Raw genomic sequence first — 18,796 nt, 5'->3', positions numbered from 1 at the left:
CTGCCCTGCTCCATGTTCTTTCTCTCGCCGCTCTGACTGCCCCTCTGTCTCTGCCCTTCTCTGCCCTCTTACACTCAGAGCTCTGTCTCTGGCCGGACTGCCCTCTCCCTCCTCCTGCCACTCTCTGCCTCACTGCTCTCTCTGCCTCCCAGGCTCTCCCCCCTCTTGATCTACCCTCTCTCCCTGCAGTTCTTTTACTGCTCCTCTTTCTCTGCCCTTCTCTGCCCTCCTACTCTCCCTGCTCTGACTGTCCTCTGACTGCCCCTCTGTCACTGCCATGCTCCGCGCTCTTTCTCTCGCCGCTCTAACTGCCCCTCTGTCTCTGCCCTCTTACAGTCAGAGCTCTGTATCTGGCCCAACTGCCCCTCTCCTACCTCCTGCCACTATCTGTTTCTGCCCCACTGTTCTCCCTGCCTAACAGGCTCTCCCTCCTCTTACTCTCCCCCTCTCTGCCTGTGGTTCTCTTACTGCCTCGCTTTCTCTGCCCTCCTATTCTCCCCGCTCTGCCTGTCCTCTTACTGCCCCTCTGTCTCTACCTGCTCCTCTGTCCCTGCCCTACACTTTCTCTCGCCGCTCTAACTGCCCCTTTGTCTCTGCCCTCTTACACTGCGGCCTGACTGCCCCTCTCCTTTCTCCTGGTACTCTGCCCCACTGCACTCTCTGCCTCCCAGGCTCTTTCCCCTCCTACTCTCCCCTCTCTACCTGTGGTACTCTTACTGCCTCTTTCTCTGCCCTCCTACTCTCCCTACCCTGCTCTACGCTCTCTCTCGCCACTCTGACTGCCCCTCAAAAACCCCAAACACAAAGAAGCAACCAACAAAAACCGAGCCTGGCGAGAAAAACACACATGAACACACATGCAGTCGGTAAAGCACCAAGAAACAAAATGTGGCAAAAAATAAGTCACTTTACAATTAAAGGGTGTCAAGTTTTAAATTAAAATGTAAAAATCGGCAGATAGCAGTACAACAACTGCATCAGTTGTGCAACTGTGGGTAAAATCACGCACGCAGTTGCTAATTAAAACTGTTTAGTAAAATACAAACGCACACACATTTGCCACTTACTGATCATATCGGTTTCAGGGACAGTCAGATGGAGCCATAAAATACAAAGCCGTCACCTCAGGCCATCTGGACTCTGCAAGCAGTGAGGCAGCCACGAGTCCCAGACAACTGCAGTGGGCACCTGCACAACCTTGCCTCCAGGCCGCTACTGGGTCCAGGGGTCTGCTGCTGGCTGCCAAACAATCCATCACTGTGTAGTGCAGCACACGTGTGATGCACCTACAATTTAAAACATGGATGATTAAGAATTATACCCCAATTGTTAGATTTCGGGGTCTCTAGTTGGCACAGGTTGGCACTTGTGACAAATAGGGACCCTGGACTCTAGTCAGGGTAAGGGTGATATACTCTTTAGATAACGCCTGCTCACCCCCTTGGTAGCTTGGCAGGAGCAGAAAGGCTTATCACAGGCAATATGTAAAGTATTTGTACCAACACTCACAGTAACACAGTGAAAACACCACAAATGGACTGCACACCAGTTTAGAAAAATAAACTGATTTTATCTAAACTAAACAAGACCAAAACGACAGAAATCCAACATACACAGTTCAAGAATATGGTTTCAAAATAGTTTTAGGTTTGCGTTAAAATAATCCTCAGTTGCGTCACGTTTTAGCCAAAGTACCTTTAGATGCGACAATAGTTCTAAGGGAAAGTGCAGCGTTGAAAAACAAGCAATGCTTCACTCCTGAGACCCTGGGGAGGCAATGCGACAACCGCACTGGATAAAGCGGGCGTGTTGCGATGACTCTGGTCTGTATGGGGAGGAATGCGATACCTTGTGTGGATTCCGGTGCGCAGGTTTAGAAGGAAGTGTCTTGCAAAGGTACGATGCGACGATCTTTGGGACGGCAACGATCTCAGGTGCGGCGGCGATGCGCAGCGCAGCGTAGATCTTCTCCTCTCGCGGTCCCTCGATGGGATGGCTCTGTGACGATACTCGCAGCGACGTGACGCGGTCTGCAAGCAAGCGGTGTGGCGATCTCACCCAGCGACGACAGGCTCTGCGACGATACTTGCAGCGATGGTAATCTTCCCGCACCAGGACGATGCGTTCCGCAAATGAAGGATGCATCGGTTCTTGCAGCGGCAACAGGCGCTGCGACGATCCCTATCTTCGCGGCGGTGGGAATTTCCTCGCTATGTCGGGGATGTGCTACCCAAGAGAGCGATGCGTGAAACTTTGCAGAATGTCTTTAGTTTCTTCTTGTCCAGCTTCCCAACTACAGGTACAACTTACAGAGCCACCACAACTGGCCCTAGCACTCTAGGAAGGACAGAACTCTCTCAGTAAAGTTCAGGGAGGAAGCTGGGGGTGAAGTCCTTTTGTTCCTGGGACTTCTTAACAGGGAGCAAGCTCTTCTCAGGCCCTTGGAGATCTCTTCAAGCAAGGGGAAACAACACAAAGCAAAGTCCTTCCCCTCTACTTGGCAGCAAAGCAACTGCAGGTCAGCCCACAAACACACAGCAGGAAAGTCCTTCCTCTTCAGTCTTCCAGCTTTCTCCTTGGTAGAGGTTCCTTCTTGATTCCAGGATGATCTAATTTTCTGTAGTCTTGGGTCCTATACTTATATCCCTAAAAGTCTTTGTTCCCTTTGTGCAGGTGGGATCTAAGCCCGGTCTGAACCAGTTCTGGGTGTTCCATGAGCACTTTGTTTTCCTGGTTTCTCCTTCACTTCCAGAGAGACGGGCAGGGTTGTCAGCCGTCCAGCAGGAGGTGGAGGCAGCATTGTGGAAGGCAGGTACAGCCCTATTCAGGCCCAGGTGCTACCCCCTCCCACCACTCTAGATGTAGATGGAGCTATTCAGCCCAGGGATGGCCCACTCAGCCTCTGGGAGCCACCCAGCCCCTGCCATTCTTAAATATGCCAATCATGGATAACCAATTACAATAACAATTTACGCAGGGAGCACATGCACTTTGACACTGATCAGTAGTGGCAAAGTGCTCAAAGCATCTAAACCAGCAAAAACGAAATCCAGCAAAGCATAAAAAATACAGGAGGTCGAGGGAAAAAGACAGGTGAAACCACGTCATGGATGCCAGGTCTAACACCAATATATTTGATCCTGGGGGAATTCCTCAATATAATCCTACACCGTCTCTCAATTTTGAACAAAATACAGATTTTGTGATGCTTTGATGTTAAGGCTGATAATCCACTAAACAACCCTGCATAGGATTGAGTATTAAGATGACAAAACCTGCATTAGCATGAGGATCAATATGAGCATTTTAGGTTTCAACCAGCTTTCACTTAATAAATTCTCCAACATATTCCAATTTGACCATATAGCCCATAACATGTACCTCACCCAAACCAGATCCTGAGCCACTTCCATGGTGATTTTGTACATCTATCTAAATCTTGATATACTTGCAGGACTTAAGACAAGAACACCCCATTCCTGTGGTACAACTGCAGTTAGGTCGTTTCACAATGTTGGCTCTCTTGAAACGATAGCACAGACCAGTATAGTACTAGAAAACAAATGGCTTAAGTTAGGCCTGAAAAAAGACTGAACTTTATCCCAATTCAATACAAAGAGCTTACAGAGAGCAGTAAATCAATAAAAGAAATTCTATTCCAACAACTTATCTTTTTAAAATGATTTATATCATGTCATATTTTATTGTACTCAATTGATTAATACAATAAATTATATCTTCTACTTAAAAAAGTGACCACTGAATGAGGCAACAAAACAGCTGCAATATTTAAGCTACATGAACAAATCATAACATCACACCCCAGCTGAAAAACAGTAGCCTTACAAAAAAATTGATAAAAAGTAACCACTCCATCACAGAAGCAGGGAGGCAGACTGCAAGTGTTATCTTCAAGGAATGTAGAGTTGATCAAGCATTAAATTGTTACCCAACCGCTACAATCCTAAAATCAACAAAAGCTCAATCTATTGTTATATCCTCCTTAGTTGGTTTTCCTATAGTAACCAGGGCCTTAATCAAAATAATTAGTAACATCAAACCTTCCGCACCCACCGAGCCTTTTCCAGCCAGCTACACCAAACAAAATATCTCAAAACTAGATCCAATCCTAAAAAACATTGTGCATGCATCACTGCACCATAAAAGAATTCCTGGCAATTTTCTTGGTCTCATCGGCTTCCCTAACCCAGAACAATAACGTTTGCCAATGCTTATTTTCCATGTATTCACAGTAATGAATTGGCCTCACTTTTAACAAATGTGTATCTTTATTGTTTGTTTCATTTTATGATGCATTCTAAAGAGTACTGAACTGCTGAATAAATTTGTTTTTACCAAACAGAAAATGTAATTTGCCAGCAGTAGATGCAGAACGTAAAGAGCGCTCCTATGGATACTGTTTACCAATAAACAGAGCTGCTATGGGATCTATTTACCAATAAACAGATCTCCTATGGGATCTGTTTACCAGTGAACAGAGCTGCTATGGGATCTATTTAACAGTAAACAGAGTTTCTATGGGAACTATTTACCTTTTGACACTTCTGTGGCTACAGGTCGCAAAGGCAACGTCAGGGGTCGTAAACCAAGGTCCCTAGTTATACCACTTCCAGTCTTCACTCCCACCTTTGCCCTTCCATCTTTAGGGAGAAAATTACAAAAAACAATTTGATGGACAGAATGTAGATCACCGGTCCGGTCCTCGGATGCTTGATTCCGTTCTGGGAAGGACATGGCTTTTGTAGTTCGGACTGGACTGTTCCCATGGGGCACAGGGTCGGAGCTGATTTGCATATCGCCATTGTCTAACCCAGGGTGGTGTGGAGTGCAAAAAAACGATGGATTTGGGCCCAGATCTTTTGACTGGGTTGAATGTGTAACATTGATCCACATTCGGTCCATCACCTGTTTTGTTTGCAATTGCCGCCATAAGTGTGCTGGGGATGCTCAGACGTGGGTCCCAGGCACTCCACACCACTGGAGTCAAGCTAGCCGGGCTGATGAGAGGTGTTACCTCGAAACCGGTCCGGTCCTCGGATGCTTGATTCCGTTCTGGGAAGGACATGGCTTTTGTAGTTCGGACTGGACTGTTCCCATGGGGCACAGGGTCAGAGCTGATTTGCATATCGCCATTGTCTAACCCAGGGTGGTGTGGAGTGCAAAAAAACGATGGATTTGGGCCCAGATCTTTTGACTGGGTTGAATGTGTGACATTGATCCACATTTGCTCCATCACCTGTTTTGTTTGCAATTGCCGCCATAAGTGTGCTGGGGATGCTCAGACATGGGTCCCAGGCACTCCACACCACTGGAGTCAAGCTAGCCGGGCTGATGAGAGGTGTTACCTCGAAACTGGTCCGGTCCTCGGATGCTTGATTCCGTTCTGGGAAGGACATGGCTTTTGTAGTTCGGACTGGACTGTTCCCATGGGGCACAGGGTCAGAGCTGATTTGCATATCGCCATTGTCTAACCCAGGGTGGTGTGGAGTGCAAAAAAATGATGGATTTGGGCCCAGATCTTTTGACTGGGTTGAATGTGTGACATTGATCCACATTCGGTCCATCACCTGTTTTGTTTGCAATTGCCGCCATAAGTGTGCTGGGGATGCTCAGACGTGGGTCCCAGGCACTCCACACCACTGGAGTCAAGCTAGCCGGGCTGATGAGAGGTGTTACCTCGAAACCGGTCCGGTCCTCGGATGCTTGATTCCGTTCTGGGAAGGACATGGCTTTTGTAGTTCGGACTGGACTGTTCCCATGGGGCACAGGGTCAGAGCTGATTTGCATATCGCCATTGTCTAACCCAGGGTGGTGTGGAGTGCAAAAAAACGATGGATTTGGGCCCAGATCTTTTGACTGGGTTGAATGTGTGACATTGATCCACATTTGGTCCATCACCTGTTTTGTTTGCAATTGCCGCCATAAGTGTGCTGGGGATGCTCAGACGTGGGTCCCAGGCACTCCACACCACTGGAGTCAAGCTAGCCGGGCTGATGAAAGGTGTTACCTCGAAACCGGTCCGGTCCTCGGATGCTTGATTCCGTTCTGGGAAGGACATGGCTTTTGTAGTTCGGACTGGACTGTTCCCATGGGGCACAGGGTCAGAGCTGATTTGCATATCGCCATTGTCTAACCCAGGGTGGTGTGGAGTGCAAAAAAACGATGGATTTGGGCCCAGATCTTTTGACTGGGTTCAATGTGTGACATTGATCCACATTCGGTCCATCACCTGTTTTGTTTGCAATTGCCGCCATAAGTGTGCTGGGGATGCTCAGACGTGGGTCCCAGGCACTCCACACCACTGGAGTCAAGCTAGCCGGGCTGATGAGAGGTGTTACCTCGAAACCGGTCCGGTCCTCGGATGCTTGATTCCGTTCTGGGAAGGACATGGCTTTTGTAGTTCGGACTGGACTGTTCCCATGGGGCACAGGGTCGGAGCTGATTTGCATATCGCCATTGTCTAACCCAGGGTGGTGTGGAGTGCAAAAAAACGATGGATTTGGGCCCAGATCTTTTGACTGGGTTGAATGTGTAACATTGATCCACATTCGGTCCATCACCTGTTTTGTTTGCAATTGCCACCATAAGTGTGCTGGGGATGCTCAGACGTGGGTCCCAGGCACTCCACACCACTGGAGTCAAGCTAGCCGGGCTGATGAGAGGTGTTACCTCGAAACCGGTCCGGTCCTCGGATGCTTGATTCCGTTCTGGGAAGGACATGGCTTTTGTAGTTCGGACTGGACTGTTCCCATGGGGCACAGGGTCAGAGCTGATTTGCATATCGCCATTGTCTAACCCAGGGTGGTGTGGAGTGCAAAAAAACGATGGATTTGGGCCCAGATCTTTTGACTGGGTTGAATGTGTGACATTGATCCACATTCGGTTCATCACCTGTTTTGTTTGCAATTGCCGCCATCTTTAGAGCCATAATCCAGCTCTCACACTTGCCTTCCCTGCCTTCTGGATGTAACAATATGCTCCTCAATACCATTCTCTTGCTGCTCTGCTATTTTAAGTTTGTAAGATGGGCGATTTCCTCGTTCTCTCACCCCATCCATCTTCCTTCTGCTTTCTCGTCCTCTTCTGTTTTTCTCATCAATTTTAGTTCCTTAATTCATTGCTCCTGCTCTTCCTCCAACCTTCTACATTCTCAACTCAGCAGCTTTATTCATTGACTCTGAAGTGATCTTTAATTAGAAAAAATCTAATTAAAATTTTCGATTGAATCATGAATACATCTTTGCTTTGATTGCAATTCAGTATCAGAGAATCCCACAGCTTTGAAAAGATGGGAGGTGTTACCATTAAAGACCCTGGCTGTGAAGAGTCTATGAGCCCAAACTTAATCATTGAATGGTCAACACAGAAAGTCTTTCACTGAACAAAAGAAAAAAGTCCCCCTTTGTGCCTAGTCCGTGTCACCCAAACTGGCTGCTATGCTACAGATAGCATCTCCTGTGGCTCGGCACTGCGCCTAGTGTCTCACATTAACTACACATGGGCTATGAATGAAATTTAAGGAATTTGTACTTATAACCCCCAATCGGGGTTTCCTGGCGCTGTACGCATACCGCTCCTGGCTTTTCCCTGTGAAATGTCCACTCTTTGGCACCCCCAAGGTGAAGCCAGGCATCCCAGCACCGTTGGGGCCGTTGTGGTGGAGATTTAGCAAGCAATTGCCCAGAGTTGCAGAGTGGGACCCATGATTAGAATAGGCACAAAGGCGAGAATTATCAGGTCCGAGGAAATTGAGCCCAAGACCCGCCAAGGTGGAAATTGAACCCTGGTCCCGCGCCAGACCTCTGCATCAGGGTCTACCACTCTAACCATTGAGCCACACTTCACCACATGCTGCAGGCTATGGTCTCTGAGTATTAACTTGACATCTATACGTCCTACTGATGTCCCAACCAGACCAGCTGTGCAAGGTCTTTGACTATAGGACTTGGCTAAAGGTCAACTGCGGTAAAAAAACTTTAATTCGCAAATAACTTTGGCACTGTTTGTTGAATCTGCATGAAATTTGGCAGGCAATTGAAATGGTACACCTAGTTATGTTACCTCAAGGTTTATGTATACATATCAAACAGCATCAAGGCTATTGGTATATGAAAGCCTTCTTTTTACTGACCCCGTTAAATCTAGATATAGAGTTGTCAGTAAATAGAAATTCAATATGTTCATAATATTTTTCTATTCCTCCAGGTTTTTTTTCCAAAATACAAGATTCACAAATTAAGACCAAATTCTAGATATGCCCCGAACTCTAGACACACTTTGAATTCATAAATTCAGGACAAATCCAGCTTGGCATTTTCCTTTCTTACAACAAATAGCAATTTTATACACCTTTGGCAACTGCCGTCTCTTTCTTTGTACCCCCAACAATGCTTTAAAAATCCTTAATTTTCTTTCCTTTTCTCAACACAAACTTCACAAATTTTGCCTATATTTGTAAATTTAAGATGGAAAATAAGTCCATGGAAGATTCTTTTTCACCCAATCGTTCTGTCTAAAAAATGTCAAATTTGATTCACAGAATTCAATTCCATATAACCCTTAAAGTCTGTCCAGCAACTTTTTATTGTGCAAATATACCAAAAAAAGACTGAACATATGTACAGCAAACCATTCAGAGTGAACTTTATTCGTTGCACCCTCGCTCCCACTTCACGGATCAGCATGGAACTTGCCATCATGCTATTTTTCTGAAAGCACTAATGGCCAGATGCATCAAAGGGTTTTACCCATTCTGTGTCTATGGGAAAATGTGTTGATGCACATGGCCCTAATTGTGTGCCACAAGACAGACAGATTTGTCAACCGCACCATTGTTAGTAGTAGAGCACAAGACTGGTGTGCGGTTGTTTGAGAATGTATTTTCTTTTCAGGCATTTGAATGAAAATGCGATTAATTGCTCTTTGTGGGTATGTGGTCTATGTGAGCAGGCAGTCACAGTGTGGCTTTGCACTTTATTGGGGTGATGGAAACCTGTTGATGGTGGTAGAAGAGCCAAGGTGGCGATAAAGCTTGGAAGGGGTTATATTGTGTGTCCATTTGTGAGTTATTATTAAAAATCTTTGAATGTGGGTGTCGTCTTAACGTTGGGCCTTTTTGATACTTTTGTCCTTTGTTGGCAGCATGGGTACTACTTTGATTCTAAATTATGCTAAATGAAACTTAACTATTGATTTTTCAACTCTGTTTATAGGTTTTACTGTGCTATATTAATGTGCTATTTACAAATATGTTACTGCTGTAAGATTCAGGGGAAAGGGAAACACCTGCTCCTATCCTAGCTTTGGTTTTGTGTCAAGCAAAAAAAACATTTAGTCGTATATAGTGATATATCTAGCTATCTTGTTTCTTATCAAAAACTTAAAAAGATAAATGATCTCAACTATATTTACCTATGCAACTGGTGCAACATGAAAGAGAATAAACATATGAACACTACCTTAGCTTAGAACAAATAGGGAAAGGCCTAAAAGATACAAAAAATTTAGTTGGTGCTTGGTTCTATTTTTGCATGAATGGTGGTGCTTGTGACATAATCCTTTGTAATTTAGGATCTTCTGTATATATTACATTTGAACATTTAAAGGTATATCCAAACAGGAGTTTCAGCACTGGTAGTAAGCGACAAGCAGAGTCTCCCGTTGGCAAATAACAACAACACATTGACGACTATAGAGCTGTTCACCTTATTTGTACTGGGGCATACTATCTAAACAATATTTGCTTGAATCAGCACTGTCTTCAAATCCTAAATAATCAATTATTAATATGATCCTAGTGGTGTAATTCAAACATTATCTTTGTGGGTAAAGGTACAGGCTTGATTCCCCTATAAGGTTTGCAGGTGTGATAGGAAATTTCATTGTAACCAGAGAGGGACGTTCTTCATATAGCATTCCCCTTCGCAGCTGAACACTTTGAGCTGAGTGTTACAGTACCACAATCTGTAGACAATTGACTGACTTACAGGAGTGGAAGACTATTTGCCTTAATTTCTGCAAAAGAAGAAGTATTGTTTCTTGTACTTGTTTCGCTGTGGTTTACCCCCCCTCGCCCCCCGCTGAGATAAATGCAGCCAGTTGGCCTACCGTGTCCCAATGTATCTTAATCCCCAAAAAAGGCCTGTAGCTAAACAAAGGTGATGTAGACTTTTGTAAGCCATATGAAGGAAAATCCTACATTTCTACAAGATAGGAATTTACCTCATTATTATGTGGGTCTTTGACCGTGCCAACAGCAGCATTAGAGGGGATGGCGCACTGGAAAGTTACCTGGCAGGGAGAAACCCTGCTCCTTCTTACTAGTCGGAAGCCCATTGCAGCAGAGCCTGTGGTCCTGGTTCAAAAACCCAGCGCCTGCTTAGGGAAGGTACCCCTCTCCTGTAAAACACACTGGACTTCCAGGAAATAAAGTGTTCAAAATGTGCTAGGTGCAGCGAGAGTAAACCGCGCTCTCCATGCTGACAAAAGAAACCAGGGGCACACATCAGCGCTAGCCTTGCGCTGCAGTAAGCCAGAAGCAAGTGAGCCTGCAATTGAACAATAAAACGCTCACAACGTGATCATTTTACAAATTACACAGGGCCGGCCACCCAACCCTGGGAGATCACTGGACGCACCAAATAGGAACCGGGGCAGCATGCCAGCACACTGAGTCCTTGAAGGGGAAACAGGCAGCTCCTTCTAGCCCAGCAAGGCACAGGTCAGCACAACAGACAAGAGAGTTAATTGGTGGTTCCACATGAAAAAGCATAAAAGGTCCTTCTGGCAAGGTACAGTCTGTAGAGCCAGCAGCGTCTGGTAACAAGTCTGCGCAGTGTCTAAAATCATGGGGTCATAACCCTTGTACTTATACTGCCAAAGTCTTTGTTCTGGGGGCACTTCAAACAACTTTAGAAGTGCACGACACCCTCATACCATCTCCAGCCCTGGGTCTAGACACACTACAGGGGGGCGGAGACAGCATTTTGGAAGGCAGGCATAGCCCTATTCAGATGAAGGTTACGACTCCTCCCACCACTCTAATTGCAGACCAGGCGTATTCAGCCCACTATGAGTTACCCAGGAAAGGCAGGGCGCACCTCAACCACCCCATATGCCTGCCTAGAGTAAATGCACACCCCCTGCTCCTGTCAGTCTAAATCAATTGGTGCATACACAACCAGGCAAGGCACAAAGAGTCATAAAACCAACGAAAACAGGCAGGAAAACATACAGGAGTAAGGCAAAACATTTAGGAATAACCCTGCAAAAAGGGCCAGGCCCAACAGGGATTTCAAAAAGTTGGCACCTGATCCTTAACCACCCTTATTTAGCACAGAGAATGGAAAGCGATGAAGATCCTTACTGTACGATGAGTGTAGGGCACTTGGCTCCTATCTGATAACCTTGTCTAGTGCTAATACTCTGCAAGGACCATCATCGCATCCATCCTCTTTACTGACAGTGTAGTTCTCAAAGACGCAACTCAGATGGCACCTTAACATTAGTGCGTCCATTGTTTTGCATCTTACTCTGTTTTTAGATAAATGAATGCCAGTAACTCTAACTGTGGATTTCTACAAAAATAATCCATTGTTCTTGGATTTTGATGATTGGGTGACACTCGTGGGCTGCTCCCTGATCCTGACCCGAGCCAATTTTCATATTCACACAATGCCCACCTGTTAATTGGCTAATGACTTCTACAAAATTAAAATCTCTGAGACTTAGAAAAAGCAACTGGACCCACAGAAGGAACAAATTCTCACTCTGCAGCAAATTTGCAATTTTATTTCCCATCTGTCCGTCTCCGATCCTGTCACAAACACATGCTTTGCTGCATGCAAATCCAATTGTATTACTCTCAATTTCATTTTCTAGACGTAATTGACCATAGATGCAAGTGAGGTCCCTGTAGTCTTCTGCAAGGCCTAGTAAATAAAAATCCAATACACCCTCATAAGACGCGCCATGGTGAACACACATGGCAATGTTGTCTTAAGGATTTATCCCTTAATGGAAAATGTAGTTCTACATTTCTTATCATGCATTCTAGTCGTATAACTTTAAGAAGGTATTCTAAAATGAATGTGATGAGTAAAGAGGCTCACTTAGGTCTAGAAACCCCTCGCTTGTGATTGGTTGTTACAGGGAAGTGCGTCAATTACTCCCTTTCGTGTTGAGGCCATGATTGCAGCTCTGACTTTATCTAGGGCAGTCCATTTTTCATGCAGCTACAGAAGTGAAGGGAGTATTTAGGATTTAAAATATTAATAGTGCTAAAATCTGGCGCACTCCTTTGACTTTCAAATTATGTTTATCAGGATACTGCTGTGTTCTGTTGTTTAAACATCAGAAATAAACTATGCAGTAATCTAGCAGTTCAAGTGGTAATGACTTTCCATTGCTGCTATACAGCTTTCTAAGTTTGTTGAAAACGAAATGATGAGGCGAAATTGAAAAATGAATTGAATTGTTCTGTTATGTGAGCAGCTGCAATTGTTTCAGTGATCTGGGGCACTATCCTATTAATGTGTTCTTGCTTCTTGTTCTACTGACAACAATTTCGCCTTTGTGTTCAGATAATTCCTGTACTCCTTTGCAGACCCCACTTCAATGCGTTTATTTTTAACTTGTTTTTAGTGGAAAGGGCGGTGTTCTCGCGATGGTACGGAGTAAAGGGTGCGGATGAGTCGATTTATATGAATAGCGTTCCTGGGATCAGTGGTGGCATTTAAGTGCAGCTGATGCCTCAGTATTATCTGCCATCAAGGTTGTTCACTTACCTAGCAACAGCAGGCTATTAATCGCAATCTACCTGGAGGGTTTGAGTCTTCAGGGAAGACAAATAGCGGCCTCAGCAGTATGTCCAAAAGTGCTATCTATATAGCCCTGTACATAAGGCCTGGTTGTGGTTTGACATGCGTGATATACTTGTGGCTGCTGCCAGAACCTAATTCATGTGGAGTCACTGGAGGTAGTGTTGGACTTTGCCCTTTCTGCATTCATTCCCAAACGTTTAGCCATCAACTCTTCTGTTTTGCTGACTTTCTTTTTTGCTGACCTTCGGATTCTGCACACCTAACCACTGCTAACCTGTGCTAAAGTGCTTGTATTACCTCCCAAAAAACATGGTAGAATTGGTTTATGTACAATTAGCATATTTATTTTACTTGTAAGACCCTAGTGAAATTGTGCTATGTTTTCCCAAGGCCTGTACATTAAATGCTACTAGAGGGCCTGAAGCACTGGTTGTGCATTCAATTGAGACGTTTTTTTAACTTGACTCAGACCTGCTATTGCAGCCTGCGAATGCAGTTTTAAACTGCCACTGCAGCATGTGTGTGCAGTTTTAAACTGACCTTCTGACCTGGCAGCTTTTAAATACATGTAAGTCACCACGGTAGGCCCTCGACAACCCAGATGTCAGGGTGCAGTGCATTTAAAACATTTGACAAGTACTTGTTTAAAAGGAAGGACATGTCATTTTAAGTTAAATGTGTCCTGGTTGTGAAAAACTCTTTAATTGGTTTTTCACTATTGCAAGGCTTACCTCTCTAATAGGATAACATTGGAGTTACCTTATTACATATAATAAGCAGTTACTTCCAAATGGACACTGGTAAAAAGTTATTGATTGGTATCTTTGGAATTGTAATAAAAAAACACTGTTATCAATAAGCTTGTTTTTGAATTACAATTGTGAAAATGCCACTTTTAAGGTGACATATTCCTGCCTTAGCCATTTAGTGCCTGCAGCGTGTCTCTCAGTCACATGGCAAGCGTATCTGACAGTTGAGCTTTGTGTATTCCCCCTAGACAGCCATACATAATAGAGTGCTTAGATGTGCCTGGATGGTCCAACACTGGCAGGATGGGAGGGTAGAGCTGGGCACAGACATACTTACACTTGAATATGCTGCGTCCTGCCTCCACACGTAGGGCTGCGTACGCCCTATAGTTAGTCTGGAGCAAGGACAGGAAAGGCACAGCACCTGTGCACTTCAGAGGGAAAACTACAAAAGCTTCAGCCACTTCAAAGGAAAGCCAAGGTATACAGATTGGGCCACTAAATCAACTCTTCATTACTCATCTGTACCTGCGGAGACTCTGTCTGGAAGAAGTGCTGTGCCTCTGAACTGACTGCCACCCTGCTGGACTGCTGCCCTGAAGGACTAGTGCCCTGCTGTGCTAACCTGATGTGGCTGCCCTCTTGCCTGGGTGAGAAGGACTGTTCCTGCATCTGTTGAACTCAGGACCGCAAAGACACTCCATGGCTAATAGACTGGCCTTCTGACTATAGCCTCAGAGACAAAAGGCTCCAACCACCTTGAACTGAGCACATAAATCTCTGCCATCTGTGAGTCCTACTCTGCCAAGTAGGGCCACCCTAGTCCTGGACCTTTGGAAGTGGCCCTAAACATGCTATGCCAGCAGATCTGTGGATCCAGTAGAGCAGGGGCATCTCCACTGCTGTGCAACCTTGAGCAGTACCGAAGCATCGCCTCTGCTGTGTGAATTCTCACAGCTCCAGGACTCCATATCGACCTTGCAGCCCACATTGGAATTGGTGCTGGCTCTCCCTTTGTAAATCTCTAATTGACGGCAAGCACAACAATGATTTAGGTTATCGCATCACAGCTTGCAGCTCCTCAGAAGAGACTCATCTCCTCAGCTTGGCTACACGTCCTTGATGCGAGACCTCACCATGCCCTGCAACCAGGATTTAATATACTCTTGTTCAGTGGGCCAAACTGGGCCCATTTTATGTTCCACGCTCCATTGCGGGCAGCCTGAACTTGTGACTTTGTCTTGGTTCAGTCTGATCAGATATGCACAGTTGGCTTTGTGCTTTATTGAGCTATATTCACTAACATCGTTAAAATTCAATACCTCCATTTGTACTGATTGGGGTTTTTGTCATTTTAGGCTTTATTAAAATGTACTCAATTATGGAAAGACAGGGAACTCTTGGCAACACTGATAGCTTTTCAACACCGAACATTAGAAGGTATTATACAAAATGATTGTATAATGGATTCATCATGTACGTTTTTATCACAATTATGTGCATACCCAGAAACATCATTTACTGGCAGGTATTTGAGTCTATAAATTACTACTGCAATCGCACAAATAACCGAGTGCCATACCTAATTGGTTATGATTATATGTAAAAGATTACATAATATGTTAAATAACAGTAAAATAGTGTCTTCATGCCTTAATTATGTTGAGTAATGTGAGTTTATCATAGCTGTATTTGAGTGAATAGTAATCATGGAGAAGTGTCACTTATCAGTATTGTGTAACAACATTTGAAACATAAAATTCCTCCTTCCATGAAAGTTTAATAGTCGATATAATGTAGAGAGTTGGCCCATCATTACAGGTGCCAGGACTTCGCCTCCTCCCTTTACCAAAGCATGAGGAGTATCTGTCAGTCTGGGTAAAGGTCAGCCTGAAAGACATTCACTATATCTGGGTCAAGGTCAGGAATTCAAGTGCTTTACATGCAGTTAATGCACCACAGTTTGGAAGCTGGAGCCAATCTTGATGGGCTCAAGATTTCACATCCCTGAGGATAGTGATTCATCAGCACGGCAAAGCCCTGTGAGGTCCTCTCCATCATGGCAAGGGAGACCTATACCTGAAGTGCCCATGTCTGACTGTCTATCAGTGACCACTTGTCACAGAGTGGGGAGGGGTCAGCACATCTCTCCGACCCCATCCCACTCTGTGACAAGTTAGGGACCGTCCTCCTCTTATTGCCTGACCCATGTCAAAGTCAGTCAACTAAAGGAGAAGGTGGTTTCTTCCGTGAGTCTATTGCCTCCCTGACGCTCCTAGCTACTTATGCTTCTCCTTTCACCAAATGCTGTCACCGATGTGGCCCAGTACATGCTTGTTGACTGTTGTGTGCATGTGTGTCTGTAAGAATTAATATGTAGTTGTGGATGCAATTCATGAATGGGTTTATGTGTATGCGTTTGTGCTTGGGTACAATGGGTGGATGTATGTGTGCGTGCTTCTGAATCGATGGGTGTGAGTGAGTGTGCATGTGAATGGGAGGGTGTGAGTATGCATGTGTGCTTATGAGTGGATGGGTAGTCGTTAGTGTTCTCATACATGCCTACCCCACTACTCATCCACATCACTAGCCGCAAATGATTAATAATTCCTAAGAGTGCCCCATCGAACCGTTACATTGTTTGAGACACTATGCTGAGAGATTTCATAAACCACTATGCTGAGATATTCCATAACGATGTTGCCTGTAGTCTAGCTATCTCTGCAGTGATTACGATTATCTTGATAGGTAATTCTTCAAGCATCTAAGTGTCTATGTTGCTTGTGCATGGGAACATGGCATTACCTATCTCGGAAATGACGTGGACTGCTCTATATGATGCTCCCAATTTGTTTATTGTGTGATAACACAATTTTGGAACTCCTTGGGGAGGAGTTACAACAAGAATCCATATTGTAATAATGCGATCATTCTAGTGAGCCTTCCTAGTTCCAGCTCCCCTTAGCATCCTAATAATTGTCTTGTATGTCATAAAATAAGGCTAATTTCCAAATTGGAACAGGTAACCAGTTCATGTTTGGTATCTTTGGAATTCTAATGAAAATTCCTGTACTATAATGACTGTAATCTCAGCCCAATATAGTGTTTTATTGGCCACAGCACACAGACTTGTTTCTTTCTCCCTCAACAGAATTTATGAACGAGTTGTAGACCCTCCTGATAACAACCTGACTCCTGGGAGCAGTTTATGGCTTGGACAACGTAACAGAAAGCATGGCATGTTTAAGGTAAGCCACCCCACCATTAGTAATAAAGTTATGATAAGTTCATTTATTCTTATATAACGCACTGCATAGACCTTAAAAAGATTATGCAATGTTTTTAAACTGCGATACTGATAGCTAGGTCCAGAGCATAACTGAGTAGTAACACTACTGTATAAGATAAAACAAATATGCTTCAATCCTTTTTTTAAACAATCACAATTCTGGTTGGGAGTACAGATGAAGGGGCATTTTGTTCCAGGCTGTCGGTGTTATCACCGAGAGCAACTGTCCGCCATTTTTGGTGTTTTGTAAAAATGGGGAAGTCAAGCAGAAATTGAGATGAGGACCTCAACGTTCTAAGGCTTTGCGTCTTTTCACTATAAATCGCATCATGACAAATACATATTGCTTTATATAAGCTTTTTTTAGCTATGGGGATCCTGTGTAGTTTGCACAGCTCATTCGACATCCAGTAGCCAACTTGCATTTAATACTTTATAATAAATTTAATATTTAAAAAATATATATTTTCTCTAGCAAATGACATATTGGCATTACTTCAAGCCTGGTTGCATTTCACTCATTACCCATCTCTATTTTTAATCTTCTCTAGGCCAGACGCATAACACTGCGCCAGAGTACTACTACAATTTGCAAAATTCAAACTATTTTGCCATTTCCCAAAATGTCAAAGTCTAGATTTCCAGACAGACCAGCAGACCACTGTGGTTTTTCCACGAGACTGATAGTCTGTTGGAGTGCCCACAGTGGAAATGTGCAAATTAAGTTTTTTAAAACTTTTGTTCTCTACTCCAAACATATTTTTCTTCTTGGAGAAATCCCTAGTCCCATCTCCTAACAGGCCTGGAAAAATACTTTCTCGCATTTTTGCACGATTAAACTCCTAAGGATGGAAAGGCTCTGACAAATATTTGTTAATATTTGAAATGATGATAATTTCCCGATTATCTTATGGGCATTGATTCAGAAAGGACCCCTTCCCGTTTTGGGTCAGAGATTTACTCCAACAAGTACCCAACAAATCTGTAATCGTCAATTCAAAGTGTGATCTGACGTTTCCTCTGATCCTGTTTCTGTGCATCCATTTACGTCCATTTCCACCCGCATACCAGTATTTTGCACACAAGCCCCCGTGAATACTTACACTTTTCGTATTCCAAGTAATAAAATGTCAACACTTCTCAGTAGAGCTGCACCTGGCATTCTATCCCAGCCCAGCAGTCATTCCCCATCTGTTTAACTTTCATTATACATATTGGTCGTTTTAAGAATCCTAGCCATGAACTGCACTCATGATAATATCTCAGCTTCCTAATATCTCACAGTTTATGGCTGTGACGTACTTAAGGGAATTATTAAAAAATATTCACATCCGGATTATGGCAGAATGGTATTGTGCAACATTCTTAAAGTGATAGTCTAAGTAATTCAACAAAATTGCTGCTGATTAAAGTGCCTCTGCTGCACTAAATTGCTAAGCAATTTGCAATTGCAAGCAGCCTCAAGTGGTGAGCACTTGATATCTGATGCAACAAAAACAACATTTAAGCAGTCGTTTAAATCAAAACGTCTTTCCATTTAATAAAATGGCTCGCGCGATAGTGATACGCTCCTTGAGATTGCGGGATCCTCTCCATTATCAAGATGGTCGGCTACCCACTCGTCTTGCCATAGATGCTCGCGATGCGCCGACTGATTATATATTCAGCGTTGCAACAAAAGCCACGTTTACTCCTCTGAGTCAGATACAGATACAAGATAAAGTAGGCTCAGATGAGAAAATTGACTGCGGCGTCCTGCTAACGGAGGAACGGAGGTGGATCTTCTGCACTGTCACTTCCTGCTATGCAGGACTGCCCACCAGGGTCTTCCTCCTAGACATGCTCACTAAATTTACCATGTGACTTTAGCTCATCAGTGACAAAATCTTCCAGTCCTGGTTTTTCATTTAAAACCC

At 44.2% G+C, this 18,796-nt stretch overlaps 1 protein-coding gene across 1 annotated transcript in view; it reads left to right on the top strand.

Moving 5' to 3' along the window:
- The window catches only part of NELL1 (neural EGFL like 1), a 3,816,074-nt gene that overhangs the window by 769,267 nt on the left and 3,028,011 nt on the right, over positions 1 to 18,796 (top strand). Inside the window, exon 5 of the mRNA XM_086959505.1 lies at positions 16,743 to 16,839. Within this exon, the coding sequence (XP_086815631.1) occupies positions 16,743 to 16,839 (97 nt within the window). The remainder of the gene's footprint in view (positions 1 to 16,742; positions 16,840 to 18,796) is intronic.

Source organism: Lissotriton vulgaris, chromosome 2_2, assembly GCF_964263255.1.
Source record: "Lissotriton vulgaris chromosome 2_2, aLisVul1.2, whole genome shotgun sequence".
In the NCBI taxonomy this organism is placed as follows: Eukaryota; Metazoa; Chordata; class Amphibia; order Caudata; family Salamandridae; genus Lissotriton; species Lissotriton vulgaris.
The sequence above is the reverse complement of the archived record's forward strand: the minus strand, read 5'-3'. Positions and strand labels throughout refer to the sequence as shown.